Here is a 21,550-nt window from a genome sequence, read left to right as displayed (position 1 = left end):
TTTATTGATCAGGATAGTGCTATATGGGGAAGGGATTCTTTCACTAGGTTTACCACCAAGAGGAAGGGGGGGGGGGGGGAGATGCCACAACAGAAAGCTAGCACATCTTTTCTTTGCAATGTGGATATGAAATACTTAAGTTGTAACGTATCTGTTGCCGATAACACAGATCATTATTTGTTCTAATTTTGTAACTAGTAATTCAATACAAATTCATTATTGATCTTGGTTCAAATTAATGAAAGCTAATTTGATATGAAATGGAAGACAATATGTGTTGGTCAATATCAACTGTAATTTAATTGAGGTTGTTTGATGAAAGAATGCAAAATTCTTAACTTATAATGAATACGCGAAGAACCGAAAAACTGGATTTATTGATACTCAATCAAAACTTTTGACAGTATAATTAATCATGTATCCATCAATCAGCTTGGGTTGGAAACATTGATTCATTTGAGATTTGCTTTAGAAATATGAGATCCCAAAACCTAAAGATCTGTGTCAATGAGAAATGTTTGATATTTAAAAGAGAGCTTGAAGGAGTGTAATCTCAAGAAGAAATAATTGTGGAATGAACATTGTTTGAACCTCAATCAAGGACAGCTACTTCTCTCTCTCTCTCTCTCTCTCTCTCTCTCTCTAAGGAGAATGGAATCTTCATTCTATGATTATCAGATTTCAGAAAAAAGGACCAGCGACACTATTCAATGTCGAAAAATATGTTTCAAACTGCACCCCAAAAGATCCATCTTATTCTGTGAAAGAGCTGGATGTATAAAGATGATTCAACTTTCAATACTATTGAAATCCTGCTTATGCTGCAGCATTGGGAGCCACTTCTTATATGATCAGTCATGTCTAAGGTTCAAGTAAGTGGAATCGGCAGCAACGGGCTCAGCCCTCGCTGATTCTGATTTTGCTGGAATCAGCCAGAATCAGCCCAAACCCTAGACATACAGTATGAATCGGTTGATTCAAATTGGGATAAGCTGATTCTGATCTGCTTCATCAAGTTACAGTCATGTCTTTGTTAGCTTAAGCAATATGTGATCCACATTTTAGTACAATAACACAGATCTCTTGGAACCATGGTTTCAAAAATTGGAATCTGATCGGTCAAAATGCCCCATTCGGATCAGAATCGGCCATGGTAGATCCTGATTACGGTCGTTCTGGAGCAGCCGATTCTAGTGTTTTGGAGACCGATTCCAGCTTCCGGATCAGAATCGGCGCCGGATCCGGATCCGAGTTTAGTTGTGCATGGCCAACGGTGCTTACAAGTTGGCGGCAGAGAAGTCATCATCGTTGGAAAATTAAACAAAATTGAAAGACCGAACGAAGCAAGACGGCGGCCCTGTGTAGAACACTGTGCTTGAAGGCGAAGAGCGGAAAAGCCAAGCGAAGAGACTGAACCGCTAAAGAGTGAAAAACCTGATCACAACAATGGAGAACAAAGACAAGATCAAATTCGTAGCTGCAATCGCTTGTTTCGCTGTAATCTCAGTCTTCATGACTACTCAATATCGAAGAAAACGTCGAGCATTCAAAGCTTCTTCGAAGAAATTTTGTTATTTAGAGACTGAGGAGAAACCCCAGAGCATCTTCAAACGTGTCTTGGCCGATAATTCCTATACTCCATTCAAACATCTCAATCGGAACGAAGCAAACAATGGTGCATTTCTCTATTCTCATTAATGTATCGGTTTGAGTTATTATGTTGTGTGAACCCTAGCTGAACTATGTATTTATCAGAGCTTTCTTTAATCTCGCATCCATATGAAGAAGAGATTACTGCTTTGTTGGAAAATCCTAAAGTTGAGGTCGAGTTTATTAGTGGTGACTTTGATCTGGAAATGAATGGTTCTGCTGTTTGGGTGAAGACGGAGTCTCAATTAGAGGAGCTTGTAAAGGTCTTGAGTAAGGAGCGTGTATTTGCTGTTGATACGGAACAGCATAGTTTACGCTCCTTTTTAGGGTTCATAGCTCTGGTACAGGTAAGTAATCATAGGGTGTTGTACCTTTGCAAGAGCTTTATGAATCTCTGTAATGTATGCATCTTCTTGCCTTTTTGGTTTTCAACAGATTTCTACTAAAAAAGAAGATTATCTTGTGGATACAATTGCTCTTCACGATGCAATGGGCATCCTTCGCCCCGTATTTGCTGATCCTGATATTTGTAAGGTTAGATTTTTTTTCCCATGTTTGACAGAGAAGCTGTGCTTTTCAAGCTGAGCTAATCTCTTTGTTTGCTTTTCTCCATTGTACTTCATTCAATACATGGTTTGCACGAACATTTCTCTTCATTTTATTTATCCACAAGGACTGGAAACTCTTATGATGTGAAGATGATACGATTAATCAACTAGTTGAATTGATTTCTATAATCAACAGCACAAATGGGGGAAAAAAACTCACCTACGATGGCAACTGGGTGTGGCAGGACGCGTTCACATTTCTAATGATCAATTCCATCCCGTCAAGAACAGTTCCATTGATGCAGAAGGTTGCTGACCTGGAATCTCCAGGATTCAACATTCTGAATTCTGATACATTGACCCAACTTATGAAATAGTTGGAAATAGATCAATAATGAAGAGTAGCATGCTGTGCTATAGAAAGACCATTGAAAAATCTACTACACTAAAACATGCTTATGAATATGATCTTTTTCGAATTGGGTGACCTGACAGACAAGGACATTTCATAGATATCAGCGTTCAAAGGGACTAAAAAAGTTCTCAAATATGGATACAAGTTAAATAGCGGAGTTTATATGGAATTTCTAACGTAAGTGTTCAATCAAGGTGAGAAAAAAGAGCCATTAATAAAGAGTGGGTCTTGACTACAAACACAGCAACCTGGCCCTATAGTGTATGTCCACTCCTGCCATAATAAGACAATTCACTTGGGAGCATAAAAATATACGAACTTCCTAATTGAAGTAGGGTTCAGGTTCGCTGTCTATTAAATTAAGTAGTCACCAAGAGTAAAGCACTTATTCAAAGAAAACAAACGCATTATGTTTGGAATTTACCAAAGGACAAATGGGAGTAAGCAAGATATCTGGCTAAAGGATTTTCACTCTAACTTAGATAGAAGAAGATGGCTTAATATTATGAAATATAACCAAGTACTCAACTCAAATAAATAAGGCTTCAAACCTATGTTTGGTTGATTCTATGTTTGGCAGCAACTTAGTAAACCTGCTAGAAGATTTGATATTTTCCTAGTTTTGTTTGGAATGTTTAAAGTTGTATGTACTTGGCTAAGAATATATTTGAAATAGTTCATTTGGTGGTAAGTCTGAAATTCGACTAAGTGATTGACTGAAGTGATCCTCATGCAGGTCTTTCATGGTGCTGATAATGATGTTCTCTGGCTGCAAAGGGACTTTCATATATACGTTGTAAACTTATTTGATACTTCAAAGGTGAGTAGCTACCCATTTGTTTTTGATATCTTTGGAAAAATATATTGCATTATATTTCCGATGTGTTAGAATTTAGAACTAAACCCATATTAGAAGAATCATTGCTATTGAACAAGTAATATTTTTATCAGCCATTTTGTGGAAACACTTGTTCAGTGAGAATTGGGGTGTTATTACAGGTACTAAGGGTAATGTTGGCCTGTTCAGACCTGTGAATTTTATTTCTTTTATCCATTTTTCTCTCAACAATTATATAGAAGCCCACAGGCTGGTTTTTACCACCAGGATAGGAATCATGTTGCATAATAGACTATAGGGCATGTATTTAATCACTGTCAGACCCCAGTCTATCATAAATTCTTGTACAGAGATTCTATAATTGTGATTGGACTGATAAAAATTTCAAAAATATTTGATAAAATAAATATAAAGAAATAATATTAATTTTAAAAGCCTTCGCAAACAATTTATGAACATGCCACTAGATCCGAATTTCTGTCCAATCAACTATGGACATTCTCTCTCTTTGATTTTCTCCCATAGGGCAGTGGATTTTATTTTGGGCATCTCTTTCGACTGCGGTTGAACACTTTCAAAGCCAGTACACCAATAGATAGTCAGGGTGACTTTAGTTGTTAATGTGCCAAAATTTAAATTGCCTGACCACATCGATAAGGACCCCTCAGTTCAAAGACTAAATGTATACTACTAACGAGAATTTTGTTCTGGAAATTATATAGGTAAAAACGGATTGAAATTAAAATTATTTTGGAGAAAGGCCTGCATTTTTCATTTCCTTTTCAGCAATATAAGGACCATAAATCAAAACAAAGTGGAGAAAAATCACCTAATTAACTTAATATTATGAAGGCTGAAACCAAATTTCAACTGTTCTGGATTTCTTCTCATTTTTTTGCGTCTCATGAATTATTGCTTCTGTGCTAACAGTCCATAAAGCATCCAAAATTTTATTGTTCATACTTATCCTTTGCAGGCATGTGAGGTGCTGTCAAAACCATACAAGTCATTGGCATATTTACTTGAAACATATTGTAGTGTGACCACAAACAAAATGTTACAGGTTTGGAATTAGCTGTTCTTTTGAAATTCATTAATATTTATTGCTTCTGCACTAACTGCTTTGTGGCTCTCCACTCTTTTCCTCTTATTTTTCCCCCTTCTATGGAACAAAAATCAACAATGCATCTTTATTGCATCCTGGTTGCATATCTGTTCCACCAAACATATCTATGTTTGTATTTTTCAAATTCATTCAGCCTTTTATTTTCCTCTCCCTGCATATTTCTTGCATAATGATTATTGATTTCTTCATTTGAAACTTTAAAGTGAGGTTCTTTTAATATACATGATTGATAGGCTTGTCTTGCTTTGTTTATTTGTACCCTTGATAGTATCCTTTATCCTCTGTAAAAACATGATACTCATTTATTTCTTTGTAAGTGACAGCGTGAAGACTGGAGACTGCGCCCACTTTCAGTAGAGATGGTTCAGTATGCTCGAGTTGATTCTCACTATCTCTTATATATTGCAGATCGTATGGCCAGTGAACTCAAAATACTAGACAGTGGTATGCTTTACTTTTGATAGACCTTTTCAGAACTCCAATAGTTGTTCTGCTTAAAGCATAGTTTTCAAGGAGACTAGGCGACCCAAGGTGGTGGAGGGGTCCCTAGGTGCCCTTGGCATGTGCATTGTATGTAACAGGTAAACCACCAGCAGTATTGGTTGAGAACTCCTCACTTGGGTTCCTTCCTCTAATGCACTTGTAAAAAGAAAACCGTTTAGTCTCCGCTCCAGTAAGGAGTGTAAAACAGTCAACCCCCAGGGGTTAGCGGAGTTGGGAAGGGACCTTCGCCTGAGGAAGTGTGCGGTTCTGAGTTCAAGTCCTCTTACCTCCTTAAGGTCACTCACATGGGGGTGTTTAGTGCTCTTCACTACTTTCTGTGAAAGTTGAATGGTTGTCATTCAGCCCTGGTATGGCTCGGTCCATGTGGTTGTCGGGTCAGTATAGGCCTGCGGGACTAGTCAGGCCGAAAGCCTGGATACTTGTCTTTAGCACACAAAAAAGGAGTGTAAAACAGTCCAACTTTGCAATTTTTACCAATTTTCATCTAACCCTAGTTTCCAATCTACACTTTTCATCAATTTGTGCCCTGGGAAGATGGAAATTTGTCCTTTGCACAGGTCCTACTATAGTTGTATAACTGTAAAAGTAAAGCACTTCTTATCCAGTCATCATTGGAAGTTGGAACTGACGTCGGTAGGGTCTCTCTCACTGGAAAGGTGTTTGAAAGAACCTCATGTATATTAATCAACAGTTGTGTGGGTGACCCTCTTTTTTTTTTTTTTTTCTACAAATGTGTGAATTTACTAGCTATTGTCCTCAAGCCAGCATTATGATGTAAATCCTTTTCTCCCCCTAAGCTGAAAAGAAACACTGATATGGAACTCCTACATGATTCCAGGAATGTCAACATTCTTATTCCATTAATATGCTAAGTCTTATGTTTTTATTTTCCATTATTATAGTCATCCCCTTTTTGTGTCCATTCTGCATTTTACTTTACTTCCATCTGACTGGCCATCTTATCAATATTTTTGAACATAAACCAGAACTCCCATTCTCTTTTATTAAATGATGTGGAAATTTAGTTGCTTATGCTTAGAAAACAGACATTACTGAACTACTTAATGCGTAAAATGTTCTACCTGTTATTTGTTCTTTAAGTGAACAAGTTGTTGTCAGTTTACTTTCAGTTTTGCATGGATTTTCTTCACACCATCTGCTTTCTGAAGGTAACTGATGTAGGGGGTTCCTAGGTGACTAGGTCTCCTACAAGGCTACAAGATTAACTAACTAGGTAGGGTTAACTCAAGGGACTTGGGTAGATAGGACAAAAAAAGAAACTCAGCAAGCAAGATTAAGCATACAAAATAAAATGAGACTAACAAACAAAATAGCAAAAACAATAATAATCTAGGCGGAAAAACACATAAACTCTTACTTAAGCTTCAAGTGGGGACATGGGGAAGGGAACAAATGTCATACGAATGTTAGGTTTAGCACAAATCAATCTAGACACCCAAATTAGATATGCAAACAATCAATGTCCTCTAGCAACCAACTAAAATAGAAAATCAGCAAGGGTTTTGAAGATATAACAGTGACGAAACGTCTTAAAACAATGGGTAAAAATAGGCATAAACAAAGGGCTAAGGCTAGTTTCAATGTTAATGGGCTGCAACATATAATAGGGATTAATGGAGGTGGAGAGGGTTTAGTTTAATGATTTACCCTGCTGCTGTCCAGGTCTGAGGAGAAAAGAAGAGACCAAGGTCCTTCAAAATAAAGAGATGCAGTCCACTTTTGGTTGATGAAGAAAAGTCCAGCCGGTTGTATAGAGATCCTTAGTATGGTCGATGTAGCTTGGTGAATGATGTTGGGGCTCTCAGCAACTCACGGACAGTAGGTACAGCCAGCAGTAATCCGTTCATTGAAAGGAGATCAGCAGCAGCCCAGGTGATGATCTATCCAAGGAACATGACCTTCAATTGTGCAAACAGTGGCTGCAATAGTGCAGTGGCAGCAGCAGAGAGTAAACAACAGCAGTGAGTAACAGCAGTAGAGAGTAACAACAACAGTGAGTAACAGCAGCAGAGAAAAAAGAATGGAAAAAGAGAGGGAGGCGAGACAAGAGAGAAGAGAGAAGAGAGAACCGAGAGAATAAAGAGAGAAAAAAAGGCGAGAAAGAGAGTGAGAAAGACGAGATTGAAAGAGAGAGAGAATCGTGAGAGGGGTGGGGGCTTTGCTCCTTGGCTGTTTTTCAATTCACATTCATTACCAAACAATGGCCAATGGCCTTACACTTAAATAGAATAAACTTCCAAAAATAAAAAAAGATATTTAGAAACTCAATTGCTTGAAATAAAAAACTACCTTATAGACCAATAGAAAGAAGTCCTAGTTTTCTAATTATGTAAAACAATCAAATAACACTAGAATTAAAGCAAAGTACTATAATCAAATAAGATTTGGTGGGGTCCACAAGATTTGCTGAATGGGAGGACAAGGGGGGTCGAACTCAGCGCTGGAAGGCTGGTTCGACTCCTCACTTTCCTTCTTCTTTCTTGTTTCTTCTCTTTCCTTCTTTCTTGTTTAATCCTCCAACCATAAAGATGGATCTGGTTGAGTTTTCTTCTTCTTTCGACTGTACACCTTGATGTCCCCATCAACTCTCCCCGGCTTGGAAGAATTCACCTCTGGTGAATTAAAGCTCATGTAATACTCAAGTAGGTCTGGGTTGAGTTATTGGACTTCTTGTATTGTGATACAGGTGTTGTCAATTTCTGGACGTCCATGCCACTTGACCAAGAACTCTCTAGAACCTCCATTGTGTGTGGACACAATCCTCTCATCAAGGATTTCCTCAACTTCTTCAGTTCTTTTCGTGACCTTAGGCAGAGGTGGTAATGAGGTGGGGGGAAGTGGTTGGCTTGGCTTAGAAGTCTCATTAATGTTGAAAGGGAAGTCTTCAAGGTCATCAGGATAGAAAGGGGTAAAGGTAGAGCTACCATGGTATAGGACTAGGTCTTCAACATTGAAAATATTGCTGATCTCCATGCTAGCTAGCAGATCAAGAACATACGCATTGGCACCTATCCTCTTGAGTACCTTGAACGGACCTGTGCTACGAGCATGTAGCTTGCTCGCTTTTCCCCTAACAAAACGTTGCGGCTTGATTCTTACCATCATTATATCGCCCTCTTGAAACTCTTGTAGCCTTCTGTTGACATCTGCCTTCGATTTGTATTGCTCATTGCTCAGTGCTACTTGTCTCTTTTTACCTGCATGTAAATCATGTATATGCTGAGCAAAAGATTCGGCTGACTAGGAGGTCCTAAAACTAGACACGACTGGGATAAGGTCTATGGGTGCCCAAGGCTGGTATCCTGAACAGATCTCAAAGGGGGACAGACCAGTGGTACGGTTCTTAGAACTATTATACGCAAACTCGACCTGGCTAAGGACTCGATTCCAACTGGCAAAGTGTTCTCCTATGAGGCAACGCAATAAATTCCCTAAGCTCCTATTGACAACCTCAGTTTGGCCATCGGTCTGAGGGTGAAAAGCTGAGGAGAAACGGAGTTTCATGCCCATCATCTGCCACAAGGTCCTCCAAAAATAACTAGTGAACTTAACATCCCTATCGGACACTATAGTGAGGGGCAACCCATGGTACTTGACAACCTCATTAAAGAAAAGTCTGGCTACTATGGATGCATCGGAGGTCTTAGAGCATGGGATGAAATGGGCTATCTTCGAGAAGCGGTCCACAACCACATAAACAGAATCATGGCCTCTCGAAGTTCTTGGTAGACCAAGCACAAAGTCCATGCTAAGGTCCTGCCAAGGGGAATGGGGAACGGGTAGGGAAGTGTACAAACCCGTGTTTTGCTTTTGTTGTTTGGCGGTCTGGCACGTCCTACACTGACTCACAACTCTAGCAACATCCCTCTTCAGTCCTGGCCAAAAGAATCGGTCCTCAACGAGAGTGATGGTCTTATCTCGACCGAAATGACCAGCGACTCCCCCAGCATGCAATTCCTAGATCAGGAAATCTCGGAGTGAAGTCCTGGGAATGCACAACTTGCTTCCTTTAAAAAGAAAGCCCTCCCTAAGTATGTAATCCGAGCGGTTGACTGGGTTGCCTTCACTCAAGTGAACGGCTCACTAAAATCAGGACAGGTGGGGTATTGGTCCTTGACTCGCTCGAACCCTACAACCTCTACACTCATTGCCTGGAGTGGCACACTAGCCCGACTCCTAGCATTGGTGCGACTGAGGAACATGTTCACCCGGCTCAGTGCATCTGCAGCAATATTCTCGACACCAAGTCTCTGCTTGAGTACAAAAGTGTACTCTTGGAGAAACTCAACCCACTTGGCATGCCTCTGATTGAGTTTCTTTTGGGCACTCAGGTATCTCAGAGCTTGGTGGTCAGAGAATAGTACGAATTTTTGCGGTAAAAGGTAATGTCGCCAATAGCGCAGTGATTGGACAACCGCATAGAATTCTTTGTCGTATGTGGAATATCGTTGCCTAGCTTCATTAAGCTTCTCACTAAAATAAGCAATAGGGTGGCCCTCTTGTCCTAGGACACCACCTATCCCAATACCAGATGCATCGCAATTCACTTTGAAAACCTTAGAGAAATCTGGGAGGCGCAGGACTGGAGCTTCAGTTATAAGCTTTTTAATCTCATTAAAGGCCTTCGTAGCACTCTTAGTCTATTGAAACTCCTTCTTTTTCATGCAATCGGTGATAGGAGACATAATGGAACTAAACCGGTAGATGAACCTCCTGTAGAAAGTGGCTAAACCATGAAAGCTTCGTACCTCATGAATGTTAGTTGGCTCAGGCCACTTTACAATCGCTCTCACTTTCTTAGGGTCAGCAGATACTCCCTGAGCTGACACAACAAATCCCAAGAAGATGACTTGATCACTCATGAAGGTGCACTTCTTGAGGTTGATATAGAGTTTCTCTTGTAAGAGCACATGAAAAACCTTCTGTAAGTGATCCAAGTGGGAAGACGGGGTCTTACTATAGATGAGGATGTCATCAAAGTAAACCACAAGGGACTTGCCAATGAATGGTTGAAGTACTTGATTCATTATCCTCATAAAGGTGCTAGGTGCATTTGACAAGCCAAAAGGCATGACTAACCACTCAAAGAGGCCATCCTTCGTCTTGAAGGCTGTCTTCCACTCATCTCCAGGCCTAACCCTAATCTGTTGGTACCCGCTCTTGAGATCAATCTTCGAAAAGATCGAAGAGTTGGCCATCATATCCAGCATATCATCAAGCCTAGGGATAAGGAACCTATACTTGATGGTGATCTTATTGATGGCCCTACTATCAACACACATATGCCAAGTGCCATCTTTCTTTGGCGTGAGCAAGGCAAGTATAGCACACGGGCTAAGGCTTTCCCTAATGAATCCCTTCTGCAACAGTTCATCCACTTGCCGTTTGAGTTCGGCATGTTCTTTGGGATTTATTTCAATAATGGGGTAAGTTCGGGAGAGAAGATCCTGGAACTAAGTCAATAGCGTGCTGGATGTCACGCATAGGCGGTAACTCATCAGTAGTTCCTCAGGGAATAGCCTCTCGAATATCCTCAACAAGGGTTGCACTTCAGGAGCCTCAGTGAATAAGCGTGACCTATCGGTATTACTCTGTACGGCAACTAGAGCATAAATCACCCAACTCGTGACACTCTCCTTTAAATTGTTGTTGATTTAAAATGTTGAGTGTTTTGGTGGGGGCGTGTTTGGATGTACTTCCCTTGTGTTCTGGAACCCTAACTTCCCTAGGGGCACTGGGGGTCAGTCTGATCGTCTTCTCTTTGAACTTAAAGACATAGGTGTTAGACTTCCCATAATTGGTGACATCCCAGTCATATAACTAGGGTCTACCTAGAATGATGTGGGCAACATCCATCTCTAGGACATCACACCACACTCGATCCTCATATCCTGCAAAGTGTAGGGGAACTAGACACCTCAGATTAAAGGGAATGGTGGACTGATCAACCCAGACAACCTTGTAAGGCTTGGGGTGGGGTTCAGGTTTGGGGCCCATTCGAGCAACAACGCTCTTGGCGACCACATTCATGCAACTCCCGTTGTCTATGGTGACGCGGCAGTTCTTGCCCTGATGACATGTGTAGGTGATGAAAATATTAGTTCGTCACCAATCATCGCTCCTCTTAGGTTGTGAGACCATGCAACACACAATGCCGAGCTTGAGGTCACCGGCCTCCTCGGTGTCCTCATCAGATATGGTCTCATCTGGCCTATGGTCCTCATACTCATGGTCCTGAAAACCCTCTTGGTCACTTTCCTCAGGGGTCTGCTCTCCTACGTAAAGATTCCTATTGGGACTCTCTGGAGAAGTGACCAAACCCACGACACTTGAAGCACTTTTGTTGCCCACTACTCTTGGGTGCTTCTCCCAAAATTCCCTTACCCTTGTTGTCAAATTGACGTTGTGGTGCAGCAGGGGGCTTTGGGAATCCAGTTGAGCCTTNCGCTGCGGTGCAGTAGGGGGTTTTGGGAATCCAGTTGAGCCTTGGGGTGGTTTTCTAAATTGGGACTCCCTAGCTTGGAAGCTCTTCCTCTGAGAATAAGTTCTCATGGAGGATTCCACCTCAAGGGCTATCCTGAAGGCCTGAGGAACGTCTCGCACCAGGTGGGGTGCCATACGAGACTGAATTTCGGAGTTGAGCCCGGTAAGGAATCTGGATAGTGTCTGCTCAACATCCTCCCGAATACAGCTTCTAATTTTTAATTCATTGAACTTGCTCATGTACTCGGTCACAATCAACTTCCCTTGCTTCAGGGTATTCATTTCATTCAACAACTGGAGCCTATAAGTGATAGGCAAAAATTCCCTCTTGAGCCGCTCTTGCATCTCCACCCAGGTGGTGATTGGCTCAAGTCCTAAGTGGTCCTCCTGGTACTCTAGGTCTGTCCAGAAGTCCTGGGCAGCTGCAATAAGCTTGAATTTAGCAAACCGGTAGCGGACTTCTTCGGGCATATCATAAAAATCGAATTACCTATCCATCTGCTTGATCCAATCCAGAAGGATCCTAGCGTCAATCTAACCATCGTAGGTAGGGGCATCTACCTTAATCATCCGTCTGACATCAAAGCCCCTATCATGATGCTCATAACCCTCATCATCTCCATATTGGGTTTGGCGTCTTGACGGTGGGCCTCGACCCCTACCCTGATCCCTACCACGCCTTAGGCCTTGGAAGTTATCCCCTATCTGGTCATAACCGTCAGTCTGGTTATTTTCGTGTACTTCCTCAGGGTTAGGGCCTCTGCCCCTAGGTTCAGTACCAGTTATGTTATGGCCTTGCCGTCCATCAAGGTTTTGGGCACTTGTCTCGAGGGCAGCCAACTTATCGGTAAGGGCTTGGAGATGGATAGCTTGTGTTTCCTGTATGGTTTGAACGGCTTTCATGAATTCAGCTAGTTGCTCCGATTGGGTGGCGGTGCTAGGAGGGTCAAACATATTCTAGTATGCTCTACCACTACGAGTGGACATAAGGAGATGGGCAGCCAAAGGTATGGTTGCCACCAAAGACTCAAGGTCTACTCAGGATCTCCAATTGAGATAAGCAGTTAGCCCTTTCAATCTTGAGGTCAGAAATCTCCCTCTCGAGTATATGTTTTTGGAGGGAATAACGTCCAATGCTATTTGGTCCCGCCAACTTAAGAAAGAAAAGGTTGTCCTCTAATCTATGGTATCGCTCTCTTAACTCAGACTCGACCACGGACAAACGGTGACGGAGACTAGACCTCAAAAGATATGACATGTAAACAAGGGACAGCAGTACTTAATTACCCTCAACCTAGGCAAAACCATGCTCTGATACCAAGATGATGTAGGGGGTTCCTAGGTGACTAGGTCTCCTACAAGATTAACTAACTAGGTAGGGTTAACTCAAGGGGCTTAGGTAGATAGGACCAAAGAATCTCAACAAACACGATTAAGCATGCAAGATAAAACGAGACTAATAAACAAAGTAGCCAAAAGCAATAATAATCTAAACGGAAAAACACAAATTCTTACTTAAGTTTCAAATGGGGGCATGGGGAAGGGAACAAACGACATACGAGTATTAGGTTCAGCACAAATCCATCTAGACACCCAAATTAGATATGCAAACAATCGATAAAATAGGCATAAACAAAGGGCAAAGGCAGGCTTCAACATCAATGGGCTGCAATATATAATAGGGATTAATGGAGGTGGGGAGCATAGTTGTCAAGGCGTCGCCTAGGCGGCGCCTTGGCGTCCCAGCGGTAAAATTGAGTCATGGCAGTTCAACGATTTATGTTCTCACACTTGGCGGTCGCCATGGACTGCTAGGCGTCGCCATGTCGACCGCCATGGACGCCATACCACGCTTTAGTACCTAGGCGGTCGATTTTTTTTTTTTTTACTAACAATATTTTGTTTATTATATTTTAATTGGTTTTTTTTTTTTACTAACAATTTGTTTATTATAATATGGCCATACGCTGCCACCGTTGAGACCAAACCCTCGGTCGACTTAATGTTTCAAGTTTCAAAATTTCAATTTTACCGAAGAGACCAAACCCTCGATCGAAGCTCGAGAGTTCGAAGAGACGAAAACCCTCGAGGCCTCGACCGCTGCAAGATTCTTCTCTTCTCCTTCTCCGGCAGCCACCGTTGCGACTTCTGCTCCTCTCCTTCTTCTTCTCCTTCTCTGGCAGCCACCGCTGCAACTCTTCTCCTCCTTCTCCTTCTCCGGCAGCCACCGCTGCAACTCTTCTCCTCCTTCTCCTTCTCCGGCAGCCACCGCTGCTCTTCTCCTCCTTCTCCTTCTCCTTCTCCGGCAGCCACCGCTGCAACTCTTCTCCTCCTCCTCCTTCTCCGACAGCCACCGCTGCAACTCTTCTCCTCCTTCTCCTTCTCCGGCAGCCACCGCTGCTCTTCTCCTCCTTCTCCTTCTCCGGCAGCCACCTCTGCAACTCTTCTCCTCCTTCTCCTTCTCCGGCAGCCACCTCTGCAACTCTTCTCCTCCTTCTCCTTCTCCGGCAGCCACCTCTGCAACTCTTCTCCTCCTTCTCCTTCTCCGGCAGCCACCGCTGCAAGTCTTCTTCTTCTCCTTCTCCGGCAGCAACCAACAGCCGGACTGAATCTCCGGCAGCCACCGCCTGCAACTTCTTCTTCTTCTTCTCCTTCTCCGGCAGCAACCAACAGCGACGTCTTCTCTGCTCCTTCTCCGGCAGCAAGAACGACAACAACCACAATACGATATCGCCTGCGACATCTTCTCCTCCGGAAGCAAGAGTGACAACCAGGTAAGTGCCCCACCTGCGAGTAACTTCAATGTTTATAATATGTTTTCCTCTTTATCTGTATGTCTAGTTATCTACTATCTAGAGCTTGATCTTGATCTGAAGGTGGGAAATCATATATTTTAGATTGCTAGAAAAAAAAAATATAAGAACTTGACAATGGTCTAGAGTTGTAGAGTTTTCCTCTTGGTTGTGTATTTGTGTTAAGTGAAATGATTAAGTTGGATTTGAGTGTTTGATTGTTTTTATTTTTATGTTATCATGTTAATGTTATAGAAAAAATAAAAAAGTAGCATATTAAATGATTTTAGAAAATAGAAAAAAATAAAAAATGACACACGGGCGATTTGACCGCCATGGCAATGCCAAAATGGGCGATTCATCGCCAAATCGATTAGCCACCCCTCCACCGCCTTGGATCGATTTGACGCCGTGACAACTATGGTGGGGAGGGTTTAGTTTAATGCTTTACCATACTGTTGTTCAGATCTGAGGAGAGAAGAAGAGATCAAGGTCCTCCAAAATAAAAAAGGTTGCTGTCCACTTTTAGTTGATGAAGATACATCCAGCCGATTGTAGAGAGAGCAACACCAGCGGAGGGTAAACAACAACCGAGAGTAGTAACAGCAGTGATGTAAAGGCAGCAGTGTGCAGCAGTAGCAGTATTGTAACGGCAGTAGTATGTAGCAGCAGCAGTGAGGTAAAGGCAGCAGGTGCAGCAGCAGCAGTGAGGTAAAGGCAGCAGGTGCAGCAGCAGCAGTTTTTGTAACGGCAGTAATATGTTGCAGCAGCAGTGAGCATCGATGGGGGGGGGTCAGCAGTGACAAAACAGCAGCAGAAGAAAAGAAATAAGACTGAAAAGAAAGAGAGGGAGGCGAGACAAGAAAGCAGAGAGAAGAGAGAGCCGAGAGAGTAAGAGAGGAAAGAGGCGAGAGAGAAAAGTGAGAAAACGAGAGAGAGAGAGAACCGTGAGGGGTTGGGGTTTTGCTCTTGGACTTTTTTTCAATTAACATTCATTACCTCAATCGTGGCCTAAGCCATTACATAAATATCAATCTAGTTACTAAAAATAAAAAGAGTTAATTGACTAGTAAACAAAGACTTTCTAAAAACTAATCAACCAATAAAGTAGTTTCCTAATTAATTAAAAGATTAACAACGAAAAGAATATACTACAAATAAACTACTAAACTAATAACTAATGGGGCCCACAAGATCTACTAAAATCTGGAAAGAGAAAGGGGCTCGATCCAGCGTTGGAATGGCTGGATCGAGCTTTCCTTCTTCCTCCCTTTTCTTCTTCTTCTTTTTATTCTTCCAGCCACAAAGATGGCTGCTTCTTCTTCTTCTTCTTGCGCCTGTATACTTTGATGTCCCCATCAGGGACACTACAATGTTCATAATATTTTCCCTATTTAGAATTCTGCTACTACATTCTTGATTTGAGATATTTGGTGATTGGGTGGGGGCCGTGGGGCCACAGCAAACCGAAACAAGGTTTCTTGAGAGTCTGTGGAAGCCTGGAAGATTATTTTGTTCCTTAATTGATATCTTTGCCTTTAATGTAACTGCATTTTTCCCATACCATAATCAGCTTCCCCCAACCCCACAACAAAAAAAAAAAAATAAGAGTTGAAATTGCTTAACCAGAAAGACCTCAAGATAAAGCAAAGCATTGAAGTTCCTTAATCACAGCACATACAGTAGCTTTGGAAGAATCCCACGAAAAGTATGTTGTGAAGAAGCATGGCTCATTGCCTTCTGTGACCTTGTACAGTGGCAAATCGGGAGATAACCCTTCCAGATTTGTGGCCATCTCTATGTATGCCTACAACAGTTCCTTGCTGCATGAGATAGATATAATAAAAAGAAGAAACAAGCAGAAAAGAAAAACAAATTTCTCTGAACAATAGTACCTGGCCAAATTCAAAAGCCTTTTGCTTTTCTCTCGAATCCACACTCTGGCCAACCCAAACAAAGACCTCAGCATGTGTGTCAAGTATCAGCATATCCTCAGTCAACAGATCATCTTGAGAGAAGTTGTAAACTTCAGATACCTACATTGAATAATAGAATAAGAAATAGAAATCCTTAATACCTAATAAAAAATGAGAAAGTTTCACTTAGACATAAGTTTTGAGGTGCACCTCAAACTTTCCTGATAGATCAGCAAGGCAGTAGGAGCCATTAGCGCCAAACAAAAGAAAAGAAAAGAAGAAATGATTAGCTTCATCCAGAAGGTTAAAATGATCAGTAAATGAGTTTTGTCAAATATTATCTCAGCAGATAAAAAGAGATGGGAGTATGCAGAACAAGCACCAACCATTATTGAATGAGAAAGTGTACAAGTGAGGATCCCTAACAGTCTCTTGTGTCACTTTTTTGCTTGTGTAACTTTGCTTCCCTCCCAGAGGAGACCAGAAGGTCGAGCTCTCAGTTCCCTCCTTAGCATGTTTCAAGGTAACTCCTGGCTGAACAATTAAGAGTATTCAAGTTGGAGTCACTTGACCAGATCAATATCTAAGATTTAAAAAAAAATGCTCTATAGAAAAAGTTAGGAATTGAATGCCGGGCAGTTAAGAAACACCACACAAATGAAATAGGTGTAGACAATATGAGCATGTTGAGATGGATGAGTAGAAGGGGGAAAAAAATATAAAATAAGAAACAAACAACTTCGATGAACTCTACTAGTGGCTCCAATATGTAATAAATTGAGAAGTCATCTAAATGGTCTAGGCATGCACAAAAATGGCTACTGAATGCACACCGGTAAGGAGGAGTGGCATGATGGAGATTAGTATTATCAGTACTTAAAAGAACACTAGGGCGAGGGGGGGAGGAGCAAAAAATTAACTGCAGAGAGGAGGTGAGAGAAGAAATGGATGATTGTGGACTATAATAACAAGTATAACAATTAAAACAATTTGAATGGGGAAAAAGGACCTCTGTGTATCCGACTCTTTTACTAGGATAAAGCTTAGTTGAGTTGAGTTGAGTTACTCTACAAGAAGAAAGTGTGAAAGCTAACTTAACTAGGACTGATGATTGGAGGTAAGAATCCATAGTCTAATTATGATTTACATGTTCATGATAGACATGGGTAAGACTATTTGTAAATTTCTTACTGCACATTAAATTGAAAAAGCAAAACATGAATTTTCACTCCCTTACCACAATTTTTTAACATTTTCTTAGAGAGAGAGAGAGTTGAAGTGTTTTCCCCAGATTCATTGGCATGCTTCGTTAAAAAAAAATATATATATATATATATATATATTCATCATGCTCCACTTGCAACCAGACAACCTTAACAGGGGAAAAAATGACGAAAGACAGCCATAAATTAATCCATACAAACATACCTTCAAGAACTCTCCCACTTTAGCGACCAACTGTTGCTGCTCGAAGGTACTTTGATTTCCATGCCAGCTGAAACTTGAAGAGCCAGATTGCAAAAGGAAACAGTCATCAGAGCTTAGTGATGCTGCCACCTGGATAGAAATAAATAAAATGAATAAGTGATAATGAAAATTTTACATATTAGTGAGAATTTTTTTAGTTCCAACGCGTCACCCACGAGAAAATACAGAACCAGAGTTCAAGCATATGATAGACCATTATAGAGGAAAACTAAAAAAGCAAACTGAGTAAATACAAAACTTACATTTACTTCATCGTCTACTAATTCATCAATAGTAATGAGAATAAAAATGAATAAATAGAACTTGGGTTCTCGGTCGTACATAAAAGTTGGAGTTCAAAATACAGAATGTCATAAAAAACTGTCCAATAGCCAACACAAAGGTTATTCTATTGCTACATGAGAATATCCTATTCTCAAGCTGGATCAAGGATATGCTTGTTCTTATATTAACCCCCAACAAACCCACTAAATCCATGCACCCACCCTTGACAGAATATAAATATGCATCATCTTCAATCAGATATATAATACCATATTTCCATATGGACCCCTTAAAAAATGAAACTCCAAATTACAACATCAATGTCATAAAAAGGGGTAAAAAGACATGTACATACTGCATCAACTTGAACTGCTTTATTGTTATGCACAGATGTTCCAGAGATACGAATAAGTGCAACACCATCAGCAGTATATGTTTCATCATTCAGACCTTTCTCCTCCAGGTTTTTCTTGTAACCAGAACTTAGTCCACCCTGTATAAAATAAGCGAATTTCCAGTTTCAAGTTAAGCATATAGGGAAGAAGAATTATGTCTAAAGAGTACAATCCACTACATAGCTTCAACTTGTAGTACCTTAAGGACAACCAAAGGTTGAAAGAGCGCAATTAATTGTGGTGGCTCTTTTCCCTCAAAAATGCGGCCCTGCAGGAAGCCTTGTTAACTACCTCCCCTGAATCAGTTAACAAAACTTATTACAAAAGGAAACAGCACAGTACCTGAACGGGTCTCCCTTTTAATGAGTTGGACATTGTATTAGCTAACCTAGTAGCCATCATTTGGTCCTCCTGGAGAATCAAGTCACCCAATTTAGGCTATTTGAAAATGCTAGAACCAAACTAAGATTGAATGAAAACATATTTAAAAGATAAAATCAAGTAAAAATCAAGAGTATATGAGTCTTAAATATAGAACTGCAATGCAACTAGTGTTTTGAAACTGACAGTGAACCACAGCCATTGCATAAATGTTGTTCCAGAAATATACTCCAAATGCTGATTGATTCATAACAGAAAAATAGTTCTTTGGGAGGAGATCTCCAAGGATGTGGCAGAAAATAGCTTTACTCTTTATATATAAATTGAAACAGTAGACAGAAACTTTTCAGAGGGAGATGCAGAATCTTAAGGGATTGCAGAGAATACTTCTTTACCTCGCCTTCGTGTATATTCCAGTCACTGTAATATATATGGAGGATGAAATGTAACTTCAAAATGCAAGTGTATGACTACAGATTGAGAACACATTAAAAGAAAGTGGAGGTTTCAACTATACGTAAAATTTAACCTACACTTACATATTAGGAAAATGAAGGAGATGACAAGGGAAAGCGCCTTGAACCATGTCTCTAAACACAACTTCTACAAAATACCATTAAAAGAAGTAAACTGGGATGACTGGAAAACGGGTGGGATAAACAGGCAATGTTTATTGGCAGGTTTGGTATGATTCTTATCAGATTATTAGAAAGTCTGCATTGAAGAAAAATCAAACCAAATCTTAACAGGCTCTGACAAGAAAGCAGACAGGTTCTCATACTTGTGAGTTGTGACTAAAAATTCTTTTGATGCAGAATTCCAGCAAGAAGATAAGATGGGCCTGTTGTTTTGGGCTTGAATTCAGTTTTTTGGGTCCAACTGATCCTAAGGTTCAAGTTTGTTTCAAGTCAGGCTTAATTTCTGTTATTAAATTTGTTCTTCCCTAGGTCATTGATCTCATTGCAATTGATCTTCCATTGGTTCTTTCCCTGGTTCGAGATCGACTTTGCATTACCGTTCTTGTGACTTTGTGGCAAAGAGAGACTCATAAAGAACATCTGATGTTCATTGTCTCTTAAACTTGCACTGATTCATCAGCTATCTACTATGAAAGATGAAATTCCTTAACCAAGACCTCAAATTTAAGCTTGTTATTCAAAAATTTAACAAAAAATTTTCTTTCTTGTGAACGTCAGATTTTGTTTGAACTAAATTCTGCAAATATCAATTTGGATAGAAATTGAAGAATAGGAAGGAGAGTTTTACAGAGACTTTAGGTATCTCTCACACATATGCGTCTCTTTGTTTGTGAGAGGCCATAGAACAAAGATACGAGGGATGCTAGACCCTTCTCTCCCTGCCTCATCCTTTCACATGCAGCAACTTGCCCTGTCCCACACTTCCTTGCCCTCCTTCAGGGGATGAACAAGGTGGGTACCAGTTGCCCGATCTGTACTGAATCAGAGTCATCCCCATCCCCTATTCAATGCTGGAGCATTTTATATTTCCCCTAAAATGGTAATTGCTTTTGATTCATTTTTCGTCAGTCTCAGAGATAAACTTCTTGTGTTCAAATAAAATTAAGCCAGACCTCAAAAAGTATAGACCTTAATTCCCATTATGCAGGAACGCACAAAGAAATTACCTGAATACTATCTTTCCCCATCCAACAACACAAGAAGTATTCCTCTTTCTTATCACCGGAGTGGTATGTATAAAGTACAATGTAGCAATCTCCACTGTAAAATTTACCGATTTCTTCTTTTGGAACTGGCGTCTTGGCACTGCCATTGATGCGCCATACCTGAAAAACTAGTAATATTCACTCTTCCAATAAGACATTAATGTTCACCAGCACGTAAAGATACATAATTGTCAGAAAACACATTGCTGTTACAGTGGCAATATTCAGACCTCAGTTTTACCACCACTTTCAAGCAACGGTGGGATATCTTCATTTACAGGAGTAGTGCCTTTCGCAATTCCCTTGAGACCAAGGCCTTGTTGCTTCAAAAGAGCTGAAGAATTCCAAAACACCCTGATAGTTAAAATTAAGAGAAATACAAAATAAATATTTGACATAACTCAAAAGGCCAATTGAATGGTACCTGCTACTTTTCCTCTTCCTCCTTCCTCAGCACCAGAGGCTGCTGTCCCCACTGGCCAAGACTCAAAGTCGGACTTGAATGAATGAGTCTCAAACCCTTGAATAACGCGGGTTACGCGTGTTGACTTTGGCCTATTTTGACTAGTTATAAATTCCTGGCAATAAATATCGACTAGGGTTCAGAATGCCTGAGTGAATGATAATCATGATGCAACTGAGCATTAATCCTATATACCTCAGCAGCTTGACTGGCAGCTTTTCTCTCCTCTACTTGTGTTACCCGGCCAACCCAAATAAACACCTCAGCACCAGAGTCCAGTAGATAGCATTTGTTGTTCTCCAACATAGATTTAGAAAGATCACCTTCTACCACCTTCAACTCACCATCTGTAATGCTACAGCAACCAATGATCACAAGTCAGCACTTTTTTAATGCAAAAGTACATAAATTATGGGATAGTAATATGTTTCTTAATGCTATTCCAAGCCCCAAGCATCATTTCTCAAAGACAGATGTCTTTCTGTGAGAGATTTGAGATAATAGAATCCTTCAATAACATTCTTGCCAGAGCATTCTTCTCAAATTTACAAGTCCACGTGTTTTTTTTTTTTTTTTTTTTTT

General features: G+C 40.6%; 2 protein-coding genes across 3 annotated transcripts in view; one reads left to right on the top strand and one right to left on the bottom strand.

Moving 5' to 3' along the window:
- Positions 1–1,120: 1,120 nt before the first annotated feature.
- LOC122093077 (protein RRP6-like 3) lies at positions 1,121–5,038 on the top strand. Its single transcript, XM_042663331.1, has 6 exons — positions 1,121–1,675; positions 1,756–1,997; positions 2,086–2,184; positions 3,350–3,433; positions 4,428–4,514; positions 4,901–5,038. The coding sequence occupies exons 1-6, from the start codon at positions 1,447–1,449 to the stop codon at positions 5,036–5,038; spliced, it is 879 nt and encodes a 292-aa protein (XP_042519265.1). The 5' UTR covers positions 1,121–1,446.
- Positions 5,039–15,998: 10,960 nt separating this feature from the next.
- The window catches only part of LOC122093965 (villin-2), a 15,859-nt gene continuing 10,307 nt past the window's right edge, over positions 15,999–21,550 (bottom strand). For both annotated transcript variants that reach the window (XM_042664530.1, XM_042664531.1), the window contains exons 8-19: positions 21,164–21,323; positions 20,930–21,083; positions 20,736–20,839; positions 20,467–20,625; positions 18,783–18,851; positions 18,640–18,708; positions 18,401–18,538; positions 17,722–17,850; positions 16,680–16,827; positions 16,504–16,514; positions 16,273–16,413; positions 15,999–16,184 (exon numbers count right to left, since the gene is read on the bottom strand). In XM_042664530.1, coding sequence (XP_042520464.1) covers positions 16,014–16,184; positions 16,273–16,413; positions 16,504–16,514; positions 16,680–16,827; positions 17,722–17,850; positions 18,401–18,538; positions 18,640–18,708; positions 18,783–18,851; positions 20,467–20,625; positions 20,736–20,839; positions 20,930–21,083; positions 21,164–21,323 — 1,453 coding nt within the window. In that variant the 3' untranslated portion in view covers positions 15,999–16,013. The remainder of the gene's footprint in view (positions 16,185–16,272; positions 16,414–16,503; positions 16,515–16,679; positions 16,828–17,721; positions 17,851–18,400; positions 18,539–18,639; positions 18,709–18,782; positions 18,852–20,466; positions 20,626–20,735; positions 20,840–20,929; positions 21,084–21,163; positions 21,324–21,550) is intronic.

Source organism: Macadamia integrifolia, chromosome 11 (assembly GCF_013358625.1).
Source record: "Macadamia integrifolia cultivar HAES 741 chromosome 11, SCU_Mint_v3, whole genome shotgun sequence".
Lineage (NCBI taxonomy): Eukaryota > Viridiplantae > Streptophyta > Magnoliopsida > Proteales > Proteaceae > Macadamia > Macadamia integrifolia.
The sequence above is the reverse complement of the archived record's forward strand: the minus strand, read 5'-3'. Positions and strand labels throughout refer to the sequence as shown.